Below are 19,195 nucleotides of genomic sequence, written 5' to 3'. Positions count from 1 at the left end.
TGGTACACTTTCTGAATATGATAGGTGTTTACAATTAATTGGTTTTCTGACTTTACCCAAATTCACACTGCAGAAAATCTTTATGGGTTCTAGAAGTTTACAGTTCTTCTGTTCATCCTGTTTCACAGTGCTGTTGTTGTATGATGCACACTACAGGAAAAACTAAGAATGCAATCAGAGTTTTAATGCTCTTAGTTGTTCCATTTTATTCTGACCTATGAATGCATCATGTAGAAATCTCATATAGAAAAAGAATGTTATAAATGTGAGCCATGTAGCAAATACTCTTACCATCACAGGTATTTTCAAGTACAACCGTGAACATCAAAGTGATAAAAGCATAAGATCTGAGTGTTCTTTATTATGAGACCAACTGTAAAATTGATTCATAATGATAAAATAATTGATCAGGCTAAAAAATGTGGTAAAGCTTTCACATGTGCCCATTACTGTTGCAGGCATGAAAGAAGTCATACTGAAGAGAAACCTTATGAATGTAACCAATGTGGTAAAGCCTTTTCATATCACAGTAGTCTCCAAAGACATACAAGGACACATACTGGAGAGAAGCCTCATGAATGTAATCAATGTGGTAAAGCCTTTTCATGTCACAGTAGTCTCCAAAGACATAAAACAACACATACTGGAGAGAAACCTTATGAATGTGATCAATGTGGTAAGGCCTTTTCACGACACAGTAGTCTCCAGTATCATAAAAGAACACATACTGGAGAGAAACCTTATGAATGTAATCAATGTGGTAAAGCCTTTTCACGTCACAGTCATCTCCAAAGTCATAAAAGAACACATACTGGAGAGAAGCCTTATGAATGTAATCAATGTGGTAAAGCCTTTTCACAACAAGGTAGTCTCCAAAGTCATAAAAGTACACATCTTGGAGAGAAGCCTCATGAATGTAATCAATGTGGTAAAGCCTTTTCATATCACCGTCATCTCCAATATCATAAAAGAACACATACTGGAGAGAAACCTTATGAATGTAATCAATGTGGTAAAGCCTTTTCACAACACAGTAGTCTCCAATATCATAAAAGAACACATACTGGAGAGAAACCTTATGAATGTAATCAATGTGGTAAAGCCTTTTCACGTCACAGTCATCTCCAAAGTCATAAAAGAACACATACTGGAGAGAAGCCTTATGAGTGTAATCAATGTGGTAAAGCCTTTTCACGACACAGTAGTCTCCAAAGTCATGAAAGAACACATACTGGAGAGAAGCCTTATGAATGTAATCAATGTGGTAAAGCCTTTTCACAACACAGTAGTCTCCAATGTCATAAAAGAACACATACTGGAGAGAAACCTTATGAATGTAATCAATGTGGTAAAGCCTTTTCACGTCACAGTCATCTCCAAAGACATAAAAGAACACATACTGGATAGAAACCTTATGAATGTAATCAATGTGGCAAAGCCTTTACAAGTTCCAGTTATCTCCCATATAATAGAAAACCCATATACCAGAGAGAATTCTTAGATATGTAATCAATGTGGAAAAAATCATTTATAATTGAAAATTCTCCAAAGACATAAATGTTCACATTCTGGAGAGAAACTGTGTGAATGTAATTAATATGGTAATAGCCTTTTCAGAAAACTTTTGTCTCCAAAATCATAAAACAACCCATATTGGAAAGAAACCTATGAATGTAATCATTGTGGTGAAAGTGTTAAAAATTTTCAAAAACTTCTACCATGCTGAGACGAATCAAGAGTACAGGTCAGCTCATTCGTGAACTCTGTGTTTCAGAAATTTGGCTGACCACAAGATGGTTGAGTATGAATAGGCTGTTGAGAATAGCCTATACAGAATATTCTCCCTGACTGTTACTTAGACCCTGTCACAAACTGAATAATGGGCTGGAACTTTCCAATAACCACCCTTGACTCCCCCTGCATTATGGTTTTTTCCGTGTGGTTTTGTCTTTAAATTCCCTGTACCTCCAAAGCTCTGGGTCAAACCCCATAGACCCTGCATGGGTTCTGGGTCTTGACCTCAGCATGCTGGTCAAAATATACCTCTTGCTGATTACATCGACTTCTGTGTCTTGTGAGTTATTGTGTGACCATGAATTCCTGAGGCTTGGTTGGGGGGAGTTCTTCCCATTTGTGAGGACTTTATAGTGGTGAAAGTCTTTCCATAAAGATTTTTTCTGAAACATAAAAGAACAAGTATTGGACAGAACTATGAATGTAATCATTGTGCTAAAGCCTTTGCATGTCCCACTAATCTCGAAAACATAAAAGATACCATATTGGAAGAAACTTCATGAATGTGATCAATGTGGTAAAGACTTTTCACAACTTGAGCATCTCCATTACTATAAAAGAGAAACCTACATGAATACATGAGAGAAACATGAATACAGGAGCGAAGCCTCATGAATATAATCAGTGTTGTAAAGCATTTGCAAGTCACACTCATCGGCAGTGACAGGAGAGATCACATACCAGAGAGAAACCTGCTTGAATATTCACAATGTGGTAAAGCCTTTGCCTGTCTTAGTTCTTTACACACACACACAAAGAAATCACACTGGAGAGAAGCCTCATTAATGTAATCACTGTGGAAAACCTGACAATTCACTTTTTTCTGCGACTACATAGTAGAATACGTTCAAGATAGTGACTCAGTGTCATCAAGGTGCTAAGCCCTTGCGTGTCACAGGCATCACCGGATACATAAAAGAACACATACTGTAGAGAAACTGCATGAATGCCATGAATGAGGTACAGTCTTTGCATGACAGTGTACTCTCCAAATACTTCAAGTAACACACTTTTTAGAGAAACCTTATGAATGTGACAAATGTGGAAAAGCCTGTGCCTATCACTGTAGTCTCCAAAGACATAAAAGACCACAAATTGGACAGAAATCTTGTGAATGTACTCAAGTTGGAAAATCCTTTACATGCCACAGTATTCTCTGAATAGAAAAATAAAAACATACTAGAGAGAAACCTTCTGAAAGTAATCAATGTGGCAAAGCATCTGCATGTCCTAATCATACTTAAATGCATGAAAGAATTCATAGTAGAAATAAACTGTGGTGATTTGAATATATTTGGTCCTAAGAAGTGATAACATTAGTATGTTTGGCCTAGGTAGATATTACTGTTTTGAAATAAGTGAATTTCTAGAGTCGGTGTCTTTGGAGCTCCAGCCAGTGCAAAATAGAGTCTCCTACTATTTTGCTGGATGACGTCTCTTCCTGGATGCCTTTTCATGAAAATGCAGAACTCTCAGCTCCTTCTCCAGAATCATGGCTGCCTGCATGCTGACATTCTTCCTGCTATGTTGGTCATGAAATAAACATTTGAAAATGTAAGACAAACTGCATTAACTATTTTCCTTTAAAACAGTTGCCTTGGTCACAGTGTCTCTTCTTAGCAATGGAAATTCTATCTGAGACAGAAGTTCGTTCCCCAGGCTTAAGTATTTTTATTGATAGGCCTTACCATGCTTTTGTTGGAAGCAATGTGGATTTTTAGACTTTGGATTTGTACATGCACTAAGTGGAACTTCATTGGCCATGCTAGTAGAACACATATGTGCTAAGGGTGGTTTGAACTTTGTATATAGTTTTTATAATGTTTTGCTGAAGAATTTTGCTGTCTTTTGCTCTCATCAGAAGGTCAAGAGGCTTATTTTGTTAATTGCATTGACAAAGGAAGTCTCAGGAAAGCCAAGCATAGCCTTTGGCCTGTGTTTACTCTCATGGTGACTGTTTTGATCATGCTTAGTAATCTTAGAAAAGAAAAAAAAATATGAATTGTTAGCTTCAAAGAGAAAAATCTCACCAGGAAGTTGAATGAAGATATATCCTGTGATCAAATATACACAATGTTATTAAAGAAATGGTGATATTATTGCAAGATACCATCCACCTAAACATGTGGATGTGAAGTTGTATGAATGTGAACTGTATAATATTAGGCATTATTATTAACTGGTTACTGTTTTTATGTGGACATGAAGACATACAAGTATGTGTCAAACTGACAATTGACAAATTCTGATTACTATACTGGGTTTTCAATTTAAAATTTAAAGGGATATAGGATATACTTAGGTCCAGGCATGGTGGTACACACCTTAAATCCCAGGAGATGAACATCAAGCAGATCTCTGATTCAAGTCATCCTGGTACAGAACAAGTTTTAGGTAATAAAAAGCTTAGGTATGGGCAGAGTGTTACATATGTATTTCTCAACATTCAGAAGACAGACCCATGCAGATCTGAGTTCAAGATTCCTCTACAGAGCAAGTTCAAGGACAGCCGAGCTTAGGCAGTGAAGTTGTTGAAAAATAGAAAGCTGGTGATGATGTAATAGAAAGAGTGATGTTTGGGCCCCAGCAAGCAGAGGGACTCAGCAGCTTTGTCCATGTGGCTCTGCTTTTAGAGGGAAGAATAGAAGGGACAACTGAGACAATTGATGCTGGTCGGCTGTAGTTAGAAAATTAGTGGGGATGAAGAAGAAACCATCACCACTGAGGTGACATCTTCTCAGAAGTGTTTTCTGAGAGGACAAAGAAGCTGTGTTCCAGAGACAGCCAAGGTTGTACCTTGTTGTGCACCTGGAGTTTATCATGTGTGAGTATCACCCAGGTGGTATTGTTTTCAGAGGCATAAATGAATCTGTCATGCAGAGCAGCTAAGGTTTGGTCCTGTGAAGGGAGTGCATGAGAGCAACACAGTGAATCTTAGTTACAGCATATTGAATATGTCAGTCCCATTGGATGAGCAGACAGAACAGCAGCAGCAGTAAAGTGGAGTCAGCCAGAACCTAGAGTGCTATAGATGGAAGAGCTGGTGAAGTGACCCAATCTCTTTTGAAGAGCACAGATGATCATGGGTGAATCCCAGATACTGGAACAAGAAGCTGTAATATTGAAGTTACCTTTGAAACCCTAATATTTTGAGACTCCAGAGCTGTGGGATACCTGCTCTGGAAAACTGTTGCAGGAAATAAAACCAGCCAAAGAGAAAGAATTGTGCTGCAGTGAGCAAAGCAGGAAGGAGTTGGAGATCTGAAGAACACTTTGACATCAGACATGGAGATGCAGAGTTTGGAGATTGCCTTACTGTTTTTTGGTCTTCTTTTGGCCCAGTATTGCCTCATAATGGCATTTAAAAATGGTGAAGTACGTTCTGCAAATTTGGATGGATATGATATTCTATTTGTTTTTGAAGATATAGGGGATTACAGTTACATGATTGTATAAAACTCAAAAGAGACTTTGAACTTGAGGAATTTGTTGTGTCTTTCTCCAATTCTTTTGATTAATTTTGTTTAATATCTATTTTGCTACATTTTAAAATGTCTACACCAGCTTGCTCCTTTGGTCCATCTGCTTGGAAAATCTTTTTATATTCCATTACCTGGAATTACTGCCTATTCTTGATGTGGAGCTATATTTTTTTGTATGAAATTGAAGGATCAATTTTATTAGCATCTATTCTGTTACCCTTTGTCTTTTTACTGGTGAACTGTGGTCATTGATACTGGGAGAGTCAATAAACAGTGATTGTTATCTCCTTGTATTTTGTTATTGCTGCTGCTGGTGGTGCTGCTGGTGCTGGTGTTGGGGTATTTGTGTGCTTTCCTTTCTTTTGCAGATAATACAAGATTATTTACGACCTGAATTTTCATTTGTATTGGTAACTTCCTTGAAGGTCATCTGCAATTTTAAACAATCTTAATTTATATGTTTATTGGCTTTTGACCTTTGTAGCTTTTAGTATTCTTTCTTTGTACTGGATGTTTTGATTATTATACAGGAAAGACACTTCATTTTAGAGTCCATTCTGTTAGGTGTTTTCATGATTCTTTTACTTTGATAGGCACCTCCGTCCTTATTTTGGAAGTTTTTCTTCTAAGACTTTGTTATCAATATTTTAGGAGAATTTGATCTAATATTGTTTTTTCTCTAGTCCTGGTATCCTTACATTTTATCCTTTCACAGTGTCCTAGATTTTCTGGATATTTTATGTCAGGAAGTTTTAGATTTAACATTTTCTTTGTGTGATATTTCTATCCCTTCCATTGTATCTTCAGTGCTTAAGATTTTTCATTCATCTCTGAATTCTGTTTGTGAATCTTGCCTCCGTAGTTCCTCTTTGCATTCTTGAAGTTTTGTTTCCATTATTCCCTCAGTTTGTGATTTTGTTATTGTTTCTATTTTCCTTGTAATCTTCATTTGTTTTTCTTGGCTTTATTTTTTTAGACAGGGTTTCTCTGTGTAGCCCTGGTAGTCCTGGAACTCACTCTGTAGACCTGGGTGGCCTAAAACTCAGAAATCCACTGCCACTGCCTCCCAAGTGCTGGGATTAAAGGTGTGCACCACTGCCCAGCTCTTGGCTTTATTTATAAGATTTGTTGGTTTCCTCCACTTTTTTGTTTGTGTTTTCCTGGCTGTCTTTGAGGTGTTTATTGATTTCCTCCAATTGTTTGTGCTTTCCTCGATTTCTTTAAGAGATTTAGTCATTTCCACTTTAAGGACCTCTATTATCTTCATACAGTTGGTTTCAAAGCCTTTTTCCTGTACTTCAGCTATGTTGGAATATTTAAGACCCTCTTTGGCAATATAAATGAGCTCACACTCATTAACCAGAGGGTGATCAATGTTACTCCTTAGTACAGAATCAAGTACCAACATCATGGAATGGGATGTGGCTATCACTTCTGGAATTGAAAAAGTCTATTTTATGTCAATGTACTTGATATACAACAGTTTGTGTCCGCACAAGGAAATGTATGGTGAGACCCACCATAGGCTCCATGATAGATTCCGTGAAGTACTCAGCTTACATTTAACCCAAAGTTTGATTAAAGCCATGTTTTTTTTTCTCATTAAATTGGACAGGGAGGCAACTGATGCACTTTTAAAATAAGTTACTTTGTTGAGAAGATGGTTTTAATGACATCGCTTCCGATCACTAACCCTGGAGTCACCAATACAAAAAAATAAAAGACATGATGGTGACAGGGTTATAATTTTCTAATTTGCCAGCATGTCAGGTGAATGAAGACAAACTAGATTGACAGGTATATAATTTGGGAACTTTAGCATAATCCAAGAAATATTGAATTTCCAACTTTGGAGATACGGCCAATGCACTTTCAATGTTAAGTCAGGTGGGATGATTGAGACACAGGCCATTGCCTGTAGCTGTGTGTGTCATATTACAGATCACAGAAGCTAACATTACACATAGCAGCCAGGTATGTGCAATTAATAGTAGTGAATTAATGCCACTTTCTCTGCAAGGAAACCATCTATCTTCTCTTTTTCAAACTCAGTGTAGATATATATTTTTTCAATTTTGTTTCTTTTTTCCCTTTTTAATTAAAATTATAAAATTTTTTACATTCCAAAGTTGCCCTCTTTCCTGGTACCTCTTCCTGAGGTCTTTTCCCCATCTTCCTTTCTGCTGCCTCTGAGAGATTTCTCTCTCACCCACCCACCCACTGGGACCTCACCTCCACCAGGTTCCCTTTTCCCTGTGGCATCAAGTTTCTATAGGGTTAAGTGCATCCTCTCCCATTGTGGCCAGACAAGGCAGTCCTCTGCTGCACACATGCCCAGGGCCATGAACCATCCCCTGTATGCCCCTTGGTTTTTGGCTTAGACTCTGGAAGCCCTAAAGTGTCCAAGTTAGTTGACACTGTTGTTTTTCCTATGGGGTCGCCATCCTCTTCACCTTCTTAAGTCTTTCTTCTGACTCTTCCATATGGAACATTTCACCCTACAGATAGATAGATAGATAGATAGATAGATAGATAGATAGATAGAAAACTTTTAGCCATACTAATGAAAGGACACAGAGACAATATCCTAATTACCAAAATCAGGTATGAAAAGGTAGACATACAATTACATATATCTTCTCCTCAGTACCTCATTGTATCTTCTCCAGAACATGTGGTCTGTCACAAATCGCCAGGCAGTGGTGGTACACGCCTTTAATCCCAGCACTTGGGAGGCAGAGGCAGGCGGATTTCTGAGTTCGAGGCCAGCCTGGTCTACAGAGTTAGTTCCAGGACAGCCAGGGCTACACAGAGAAACCCTGTCTCGGAAAACCAAAAAAAAAAAAAAAAATTATAATAATAACAAAAATATCAGAACGCCACATACTGAACAACTTTCTATACAATGATAACTTGCTAAGGAAAGAAATAAAGAAAGAAATAAAAAATGGACTCTAGAATTCAATGAGAATGAAGACACACCATAACAAAACTTATGGGACACAAAATATCATGGCACTAATTGCCCTCATAAGCATACCAGAGAGACCCTACACAAGCAACTTAACAGCATATCAGAAAGCTTTAGAACAAAAAGAAGCAAACACACTTAAGAGATGTAGACACCAGGAAATAATCAAACTCAGGGCATATGCGGGTCCCTTGTTCTGGAGGGTGTCCCACAATGATCTCCGGCCCAGCACAGGACAGGGTGTGAGCAGGGAGGGGAGATCGCCTGCCTCTGCTGAGTTTCCACTATTGCAGCCCAGTAACTCCTAGGTGCTGCACCAGTCTCCATGCTGAGCTGACCCGGGCTGGGCCAATAAGGAGCTAGCTAGCTGGCATGGAGGCAGCTTGGTGTCCCAGGCAGGTTCTGGGAGAGCAGATCTCTTCCCAAGTGATCTTGCTACAGAAACTGTCGGACACCCGCATGATTCTTGTACACTTTACTTCCCCTGAATAGAGCCCTTATATACAGTTTCAGTCAGCAGATAATGCCTATTGACTTGTTCTGAGAGTTTGGAGATACCTCATCTACTTGTGAGATAGCCTGGGGCACTGTTCCTCCTGACTGATGGCCATAGACCTTTCTGTGGGCTCTGGAGGGCTGAAGCTAAATGAAAAGGACCAGGGCCTGGAAGCAGAGCTGAACACCTGCCGTCCGATAAAGGTCTGGGGTTCAAGGCCTATGCTCTACTAGGCACCCAGATGCTTCTCACTGCCCACCTCCCCACAGGCAAAAATGAACCACTTAGAAACAAAGAGTACAGTACAGAGACTCAACAAAACCAAGAACTAGTTCTTTGACAAAATCAATATGATAGAAAAGCCCTTAACCAGACCAACCAGAGGGCACAGAGACAGTATCCAAATTAGCAAAATCAGAAGTTAAAAGGGAGACTTAACAAGAGAAATTGAGAAAACTTCTGAAAATCATTAGTTCTTTCTACAAACTGGAAAATCTAGATGAAATGTGTAGCCAGAGAAATGGATAATTATCTAGACAGATACCATAAACCAAAATTAAATCAAGATCGGTAAATTATCTAAAGTGTAGTATAAACTTTAAGGAAATCAAAGCAGGCATTATAAACCTCCTGTCCAAGAGAAGGCAAGGACTAGGTAGTATTAATGGAGAATTCTACCAGATCTTCAAAGAAGAGCTAAGACCAATACACTTTGGACAATTCCACAAAATAGAAACAGAAGACTACCTAATTCATTCTATGTGTATTTGTTTTAAAAGCCAATTATTGATTTCAAATGCAACATTGCTATATCCTCCTTTTTGTTTTCATTCACCTTCAATTTCAAGTCATTACGAATTTCTTTCCATTTTTTTCAACTCCTCCTGATTATTTATTTTTGTTCACAGGAATGTTGCCTGCAGCTGAGGCTTGCCTCTGTATGTAATTGAGAATTGTTTTGAGCACCCAGTCCTTTTGTGCTGCTCAGTGCTGGAAAGAGTGTCTTGCAACTCTTCCAGACTGGTCCTAGACTAGTCAGTGCAAAACAAAAATAAAACATTGAGTGAGTTTCCTCCAACCTCTCTGGCTTTTCTTGGGTCTTAAAATGAAGAGGGAGAGACCTGTGCAATAATCAAGTTCTATGACCAACTTTGAAGCAGGGTTAGTCACAGTACAAAAAAAAAGATGAAAACAGAGGGTAAAAGCTTCCTTCAATTAGTAGTGATTGATATTAGCAAGGAGTTGTGAGGTAATTAATTTTAGGTGATTAATAAATGTCTTGATTAATAATTTCTTGTTTCTACACACTAGGCAATCAATAGTCTGGATAAAGGCCAGACAGTGTTGGCACACACCTTTAATCCCAGGCATTGGGAGGCAGATGCAGGCAGATTTCTGAATTTGAGGCCAGCCTGGTATACAGAGTGAGTTCCAGGACAGCCAGGGATACACAGAGAAACCTAGTCTCGAAAAACCAAAAAAAAAAAAAACAAACAAAAAAAAAGAAAAACAAAAACAAAAACTGGGAATCATGAAGTGGCCCTGTTTTAAAAGACTATTATTTTCTTGGTCTGAAATGTTCAGCCTGAGAGAAAAAGTAAAAATAATATTTGATGTGCTCTAATACAGGATCCTAGACTCTGGACACATGGCCATAAAGCCTGGTTCAACTTTGTACAATAATTTTTGGGGACTATAATTACATTATTTCTATATTTATTTCCTGCCTTCCATGATTGCTTAATAAAGATGCCAAAACCTGAAGCTGGGGAGAAGAAAGGTAGATGGTGCTTTAGGTCCCAGACTGAGTGTCTGGGGAAGACACCATGAAGGAGAGAGAAGTGGAAGAAGGAAGAAGGCACCATGGGGTTGGTGGAGTGTGAGTGCATGGCCAGTAGGTCTGGCCTGGGAATATGAGCAGCCTATCGAGAACATGGCATGTGATATCTCACAGATAATAACAGGAAAATAGACAAAATAGAATAGAGGGTTGATATCTGCCCAACTCTGTTGCTTTACTGCTTATTGTAAATACAAAGTCTTCTGTGTCTTTTATTTGGTATCTCTATGATTTAAGTGGGGTAAGAAACTCCCAAATAATATTTACCACAGCAAAATGGCTGTTATTGTGGTTTGAGTCCAATGATTGAGATGGAATGGAAAGTAAGATGCCAGAGGATTCTTAGTAGTCCTGGCTCTGGTTCTTTCTAGAAAATGTCATACTGTGCTTTCAGATACCTTTTCTTCAAAAAAGATGAAAGGAAGGGATTGTTCCAGTAACCCACTATTAGACATTGAAGCTGAAACTCAAGGGGCAGCTCCCTGGGGTCACCATGCCTATGATCTCAGAACCCAACAGACAAGGCTAGATGATCATAAGGCCAAGGCCCAGCTAAGCTATGTCATGAATTTTAGGCTAGCCTAAACTAAATTAAACCCAGTCTCACGTCCACCTCAAATATGTTCATTCAACGAAGATGGAAAATATGTTATATGCATCCATTCGTAAGTACATATGCCTTTCTAATTAATAATTTCATGTGTGTATAACAGCATTGAGAAAACAAGAGAATCAATAATGAAATATTAAAATAATTCTCTGTGTGGGGAAATAAAGTTTACTTTAGCTTTTGGGTTTTCTATTTGAATCTGTATTTCAGCATTTTCTTGTCATTAACTTAGTTAGAAGGGATCTTGATCATCTGTATCCTCCATAAAATATAATATTAGTGCTCTAAAGTACACATTATGTAGAATTTACCTAGGGCACATGAGGTATCAAACAAATTGGACTCATTGCAAACCCATAAGGGCACCAGAGGACAGAAAATAAATCCAACCAAAATTTAGTAGTTTTTTTAATTTAGTGAAATGCTTAGGAATCTAGTGCCATTTGGTATTCAGAGATATTAATTCTAAGGTGAAAGATACGTCAGTGCACCTGGCTAATCCCACTGCAAACAGAGAAGCACAACATCTACTGGCCGATTAGGATTCTGGAGACAGTACACTCCTCACTTGTGTGTGTTACACCAGTCAGTATAACACGTAGCTCAGAAAGCTGCTAGCTTTCTGTTGGGGGCCAAAACCTGGAGAAGGCTCTGAAACAGGACCAGGCTGCTGTGCAGGCTGTGCTACCACTTTCATGATTAGATAGGAATGTTGTTTGAAGTCTTTGGCAGGTGTTTATTGTGAATTATAGATTTTGAGTATTGGAGCCAGTCTCTACCATCAACTCTATCCAACTATCTTCCCTTGAAAGAAAATATCTTGGCCTGCTATTCCATCTTAATAGAAATTGAATGTGTAGTGCCAGGGAAATGTTAGTGATCCCCAAAAAGACACACACAGGAGCTGATCTGATGCAACTGCCTGCAGGATCTTTATTCTATTTGAGCTAGCTTGCCCCATCCCCAATGCACCAGCATCAGCCAAGAATGTTTCGGTGATGGTGGATTCCCAAATGTCTATGGGCAAAGAATTTATTGTAAGCAGCAAGTAGGGAATTGTAGGAGGAGCTAAGGTAGGAGTAGTAAGGAGAGGAAGAGGAGGAGCTAGTGGAAGGTGACACGAGAGGGGGAACATAGAAGCAGAAGTGTGTGTCTCTAGCAACCAAAGGTAGTTGGTATATCTACATTGAGTACTGGATTACACCTCTGATTGTATAAGCATCTTCTTATTGAGCATTACCAAACATATATAGCCTTTGGATAACCTAAGCATTGGAGTATCATTTGACTGACCCCACGTGGATGGCAGAGTGATCTGGGTTCAGCCAAGCATTGTGTAGACAGCATGGGAGATTGGCAGAGCCATCTCCCATGGTGACATCTCCTGGGTGGCAGGGATGGTGTTTCTCACCGCCTTAGCAGACTGCTCCAGCTGAGCAGTGGGACATCAGCTGCAGCCATTCCTGGCCACAGGCCTATGGTTGTCAAGAACATGGCAGGGGATTAAGAAAAGCCTGAATGAATGTCGCCATTTTAGATGTCTCTTGCAATAGGGAGGATGTGTGCAAGTATCTAATTGGAAAGTTGCTGTGGCTTTTAACATAATTAATTGGTGCTGGGAGTCACCTCATAAACTTAACTTCACCTCTGCATTAGTGGTTGTTAGGCATGGTCTTGAAACCTGAGGAGCAGGTTTGTTGGGGGAATAACCTGGAGACTCTGGTATTGTTGAGGGTGTAACTTGAAAACTCTAGTCTTGTTTGGGATTAGCCTAGAGATTGAAGCTAGGCTTGGGTTTTGCTGGGGAGGGGGCAACTTGGAAACTAATGCTAGGTGCCTGACTTGCCTAGAAGCCTAAAGTTACTATTCCTGTACAATGCCCCTGCTACTATACATGCACCTAGGACTTCCTGGTACAGGTCCTATCATCAAGTGACTAAGGAAGAAATAACTAGGTCCTGCTTTACTAAGGGTTCTGCCTGTTATGCAGGCCCCATTCAAAAGTGAACAACTGTAGCATGAAAACATGTTTCTTGGACAATCCTGAAAGACACCAGTAAAGGTAAATCACCACAGTTCAGAGCTTCATGCAGTAGTCATGCTCATGCATTTGTTTGGAAATGTGTGATTATTCATTGAATCATCAGCTAGAAACAGTGGGACGGCTTAACTCTCAGAGACTTGGAGACAGAACAATTAGAATATTGTTGAGAGAGACATAAAAGGAAGAAGTATGTGGATAGATCTCTCACAATGGTCAAAGAAGCCAGGCAGTGGTTGCACATGCCTTTAATCCCAGTACTTGGGAGGCAGAGCAAGGACAGCACGGCAGCCAAAACAGCTAAGTCTCTATGGAAACCTGTAACTACAGGCAAGGCAGATGTCGCTGTCCAGGTTATTAAGACCTGTCTTGACAAAATGTTCAAGGTCTGCTTGGCCTGCTCAAGGCTGATAAGTTTACACTGGCTAGCTGACTGAAGTCGGTAGCAAGATAAGAACCAGTTTCAAACAAGGTAGGTTGTGAGGGAGGGCTACACCCAAGTGGGACATGTGCTTGTACACTCTTAATTTCTGTTTGGAAGAGATGTCAGGCCCAAAGCAATTTATTTTTTTAAAAAAAGTCCATTTACAAAGAGAGAGCTTACTGGGAATGGCTACCCACCACAAGTGACACAGTATCTCCGACAAGGCCACACTTGTTAATTTTTCCCACACAGTTCTACTCACTAGGAACCAAGAATTGAAATGTGAGCCTATGGGGGCCATTCTGATTCAAACTACCACACACAAAAAGCCAAAACCAAAATTTAAATACACCCACTTTAGTAAAGGACGTAAATATATTTGCAATTAATTGATCTGTGCACATGCACATAGAAAGATAATTGGGGTCTCAAAATACGTGGTGGTTTGCCAGAGTGGTGCATGCCTTTAATTGCAGTACTCGGAGGCAGAGGCATGTAGATTTCTGTGAGTTCAAGGTCAACTTGGTCTACATAGCGAGTTCCAAGACAGTCATGGCTCCTTATTGAGACCTGTCTGAAAAACAAACAAAAAATACAATGTGGTCATTATTATCTGAAGAGGTCAAGGAAGGCTTACAGAGAAGTAGCATCTTAAATAGTATTGTTTTATTGACTTGCTTAATTATCATTGCAGAATGAATGTACATTTATTTTTAAAATTTTTACATTTATTTATTGTGTGTGTATGTTGTTACACAGAGGGCAACTTGTGGGAATTGGTTCTTACCTTCCATCATGTGTGTTGAGTTTTATAAAAAGAAAGAGAAGCCAGGGATATGGTTGGTGGAGGTGCAGTGTGTTGCTGAGGCATCCCTTCCCTTTGAGATACCAGCCACACAATGGGTATAGTACGGAATAGAGTTTATTATTAGGGCATGGGGAGGGGAAGTTGGTGGGGGAGAGAGGAGAGAGAAGAGAGGGAGAGGGAGAGGGAGAAAGAGAGAGGGGGAGGGGGATGGGGAGAGAAGGGACAGAGGGAAGAGGGTAAGAGAGTAAGAGAGAGAGAGAGAGGAGGGGCAAGCAACCCCTTTTATAGTGAGTCTGGCATTCCTGGCTGTTGCCAGGTAACTGGGCTGGAGCCTAGAAGAAATGCTAGCAAAGTGTTTTCTGGGAATCAAACTCAGGTTTTCAGTATTGGTAGAAAGTGCCACCCATAGGCCCCGATTTATTAAGGAAAAGGGAGAAAAATTCCCAAGAGTGAGAAGGGCTCCAAGGGAGGAATGCAGCCCTTTAATTATCTCTTAAGAGGATCTATGTGTGCATATGTATGCACATGTATGTGTGTAAATATCCATGGAAGTCAGAAAGGGATATCGGATCCTTTATAGTTTAGGTAAAGGCATTTGTGACCTGCCTGTTCTAGGTGCTAGGATCCATCCCTCTGATAGAAAGCAAATACTCTACCTGCTGAACCAGCTCTTCCAATCTTTATTTTGGGAGATGGTTCTCTTTTTACCCAGTTGATATGGAACTTAGCATGTAGCCTAGTCTGGCCTCACACTTGTGGTTAACCCCTGTTTTCAGCCTCCTTAGTGTCAGGATTATAGCATGACCCAACATGTCTAGCAAGTTAAATCTTAGAACATGTTAGAGAAATGTTCAGACTCGTGTGCTGTTGAAGCATCTACTCAAAGACCAAGGTATAGCATGTGTAGTGAAGGGGCAGAGATGTCTCAGAAGGTAGAAAGTAAGTGTGGTATGATGGTACAGCCTTTAATCCAACAGTTGGGAGGCAGAGGTAGAGGGATCTCTGTGAGTTCAAGGTCAGCCTGCTCTACAAAGGGAAGTTTAGTCCTGCCAGAGTGAGACCCTATCTCAAAAGCAAAGAAAACAGAAGGGGGAATGAAGAATGGAGAAGTCTTAAATATTGAAGGGCCATGACCAGAGAGACCAGAGTTTGTATGGGAGCCATCTTCAGGTGCAAAATATATGGGAAGAAGCAAAGGTATGGTGGATATTTTCTCCACATACTGTCAACAAGTGCACGCAAACCAGAGGAAGGTATTGCCATCTCTTTTCATAGGAGTTTGAGTGGGTCTTGATATGGATGTGCTCATGTTAATAACACACATTCATTCAGGACTGACTTCACTCAGAGCTTTCCTCACTCCCCATAAGTCAGACACTGCTCTTTGTACCAGAAAGAAAAGAGACCCAACTTTTTTTTTCCATTTCTTGTTAAACAGATGTCAGGCAATGAAACATCTATAAGAAAAGGAAATAACACTTCTACTGGTAAAATGCTAAAATGGGATGAGAGATTAAAATAGTGATCATCAAGTACATATCCAGTAATTGAGCCAGTAATTAACAATGTGGCCAGTTCGCTTTGTCTATTTTCACTTTTCTCTAAACACAGATTTGTTTTTTGATCATTTTAGACTGGATTTCACGTAGGTGTGGCTGGCTTCAAAATCTTAAAACTGGCTTCAAATTCCTGACCCCTTGCCTTCATCTCCCAAGTGCTAAGATTACAGCAGTGAGCCATCATGCCCTTTACCCACACAATTTATTACATAATGCACGTAGTCCTTGAATTGCCATTTTTTCCCGACGTTGTTTTTTGTTTTGTTTCTCATGCAAGGCCTCGGGCTTGAGCCAGATCCAAACGCCACTCGCCTGCGAACTCGTGTGGGGCTCTGCGGCGCTTCCCGGGGAACGGGCGAGCTGCGTGTGGCCGTCAGTGACAACGCGTGACCCATCACAGTCGGAGGTGGGACGAGGCAGGAGAGAACTGTGAGCCGATTGGCTGCTCGGCAACTGTATGCTAATCGCGGTGGCAGTGCAGGGAAACTGTATCGACTCCAAATGCCGGGTAGACTGGGTATGGAGAGGCCAGAGAGCATGTGCCCGCGTGGGCAGATGTGTTGTGCAATGGGGGCGCCGACAGGGATAGCGTGGGGCGTCTTGGCGGAAGTTGCCATGTGTAAGATGTGAGGGCACTTGGTACAGTCGGGCGATGGCTGGAGTCTGCAGGTAAGACTATACTTTCAGGGATCATTTCTATAGTTTGCTACTAGAGAAGTTTCTCTGACTGTGTAGAGCACCCGAAACCACGAGGATGAGACATAGCATCCCCTTCTGAGCGTGAAGCTGGCTCTAGGTGTTGCTTCAGTACAGCAGCCTCCAGCCATTGGTGATCGTTCTTCTTCTTCGGGAGGGCAAGAGGGAGGGAATGCAGTCTGAGTGGATCTCGGTTTAATTTTAATGGTAAAAAAGATAGTTGGTGTATGTTCTTTAGCCTTTTTTGGAAAGGTGTCTCTATGTGGTAAAGGCTGACCATCTGTCTGTGATTGTGACTTGTCAAATGGGCAGTTCTTTTCTTGTAAATTTGGACACATCCAAACTGGCTGTACCAAAGTGAAGTGCTGCTGTAGGCCTTGGAAACTGACCTTAGTGTATCCATTATTGCATAGCTTATCGACTATAAATGAAGTCAATCTTTGCTGCTTCGGTGAGTTAGTCAGGGCGTCTTGCCCACAAAACCACAGTACAGCCCAGTTGTTTTCTCTGAATCCTTCACTGGGCAGAGGTTGGTAGAGGAAAGCTGTGAGCTTTCCTTGTAGTGTGGAAGGAGGGAAGGCATGAGGAGTGATGTTGCATTTAGCTACCAAAACAAGCAAACAACCCAAAACATTTGTTTAGTTTGACAGAGGTGTTTCTGTGCCACTGGTGAATTAGAGAACAATAGGTGGGACAGATCTATTGATACAGATCAGACCAGTGCACCCTTCTAGGTTTGAGTGTGTTCCCATTTAGGAGACAAAACCAGTTCTGGAAGTGTCTGAGCTTCTTCCATGTATAACTTCAATTTTTAGCATAATGATGATCTTGTGGTAGCTGTTAAATAGCACCTGTGACATCTGCACCAGGCTCTCCTATAACATAAAGCTGAGTGGGAGACAAACGATGGTGGCCATGCCAGAGAAGTAGGGATAAATGCCTAACAGGAGCAGCTTCATCCCAGTGCTGATGCTGGACATACAGACAGCAGTAACAAAGATGTACATACAGCACATTCTTTTCAAAGACTAAATCTAAAACACAAAGTAAATGGTGATGCTCAAGGTCAGCACAGTTTGGAGCTAGCCAGGAATTGCAGAGAAATGTATTTTCACAGAAATCATTTTTTTTTTTTTTGTATATCACTTTGACAACTATGTGTTATTTGTGGAGATAAGTTCTTTCTTTCTTTCTTTCTTCCTTCCTTCCTTCCTTCCTTCCTTCCTTTCTTTCTTTCTTTTTCCTGATACAGATTTTGTTTATCCTCAGCTGCCCTGGAACCCTATCTGTAGTCCAGGTTGTCCTGGATCCCACAGACATCCACTTGCCTTTGCCTCCTAGGTGATAGGATTAAAGGCATGTGCCACCACTGCCTGACTGTGGTGATAAATTTTTAAAAGTCAGCTGTAAAAAGCAACAGAAATCCTAGAAATAGAAAAATGTAATTTAAAGTCATTCCAATAATGCTGGAGTAGGAAGGAGGGAAATTGGCAAGCTGGACAGAAAGCAATTAAAAGGCTTTGTATAGCAAGGGCAATAATCTACAGAGTGAAGAAAGAGTCTGGAAGAAAAGGACTTTGTTAGTTATATTATCTTTGAGAAGATTAATCTTTAAAGAACTCCAAAAGTACCCAAATGTCCCAGTCATTGAATAACCAAATGAATTGAGAAAAAAAAAAAAGATCTTAAAAGACGAAATATGGGTACTGGGGTGCTGGCTCAGCAGTAAAGATTGCTTGTTGCTTACTACTCTTTTGGAGAACTCTGGATCAGTTTCCAGCACCAACATGGCAGGGAGGTCTGAATGAAGCTGTCTTCTGACCTACACTGATACCAGGCACACACATGACACACATTCATACATGCAGGAAAAATACACATACACATACAAGTTTTAAAAAATGAAATTCATATGGCCAATAAATATGTGAAAAAGTGCTGGAGAGATGTCTCAGTGCTTAAAAGTATTTGCCAACATGTCTGAAGACCTGAGCTTATAGCACATGGGTCCCACAGGGTGGGAGGAGAATTCACTTCTACAAGTTGTCTTCTGATGTCCTCGTGTGTACCATACATAACACATGAGCAATGTGTTATGCTTAGTCATCAGGAGAAATTAAAATTACATCAAGATTCCGTCTCAGGGAGTGAGTGGGTGAGTGATTGGGTGGGTGGGGGGACACCCTCATAGAAGCAGGGGCAGGAGGGATGGGATAATGAGTTGGGAGGGGGACTGGGAAAAAGAATAACATTTGAAATGTAAATAAAGAAAATATTCCCAAAAAAAGAGCACTGACTGCTCTTCCATAGGTCCTGAGTTCAATTCCCAGCAACCACATGGTGGCTCACAACCATCTGTGATGGGATCCAGTGCCCTCTACCGGTGTGTCTGAAGACAGCAAAAGTGTACTTATACATAAACTAAATAAATTTTTTTAAAAAAAAATAATTTTTTCATTTTTTAAATTCCTGAT

General features: G+C 40.3%; 1 protein-coding gene and 1 non-coding gene across 2 annotated transcripts in view; both read left to right on the top strand.

The window, feature by feature from the left end:
- Nucleotides 1-671: 671 nt before the first annotated feature.
- LOC143437290 (uncharacterized) overlaps nt 672-19,195 on the top strand; it is a 362,341-nt gene continuing 343,817 nt past the window's right edge. The window contains 3 exon segments of the mRNA XM_076922101.1: nt 672-676; nt 1,035-1,447; nt 5,928-5,946. Coding sequence (XP_076778216.1) covers nt 672-676; nt 1,035-1,447; nt 5,928-5,946 — 437 coding nt within the window.
- On the top strand, nt 16,697-16,909 carry LOC143437409 (small nucleolar RNA U3). The gene has a single exon (XR_013106900.1). It is a non-coding gene; the product is annotated as a small nucleolar RNA U3 (small nucleolar RNA).

Source organism: Arvicanthis niloticus, chromosome Y, assembly GCF_011762505.2.
Source record: "Arvicanthis niloticus isolate mArvNil1 chromosome Y, mArvNil1.pat.X, whole genome shotgun sequence".
NCBI classification, from domain to species: domain Eukaryota; kingdom Metazoa; phylum Chordata; class Mammalia; order Rodentia; family Muridae; genus Arvicanthis; species Arvicanthis niloticus.
The sequence above is the reverse complement of the archived record's forward strand: the minus strand, read 5'-3'. Positions and strand labels throughout refer to the sequence as shown.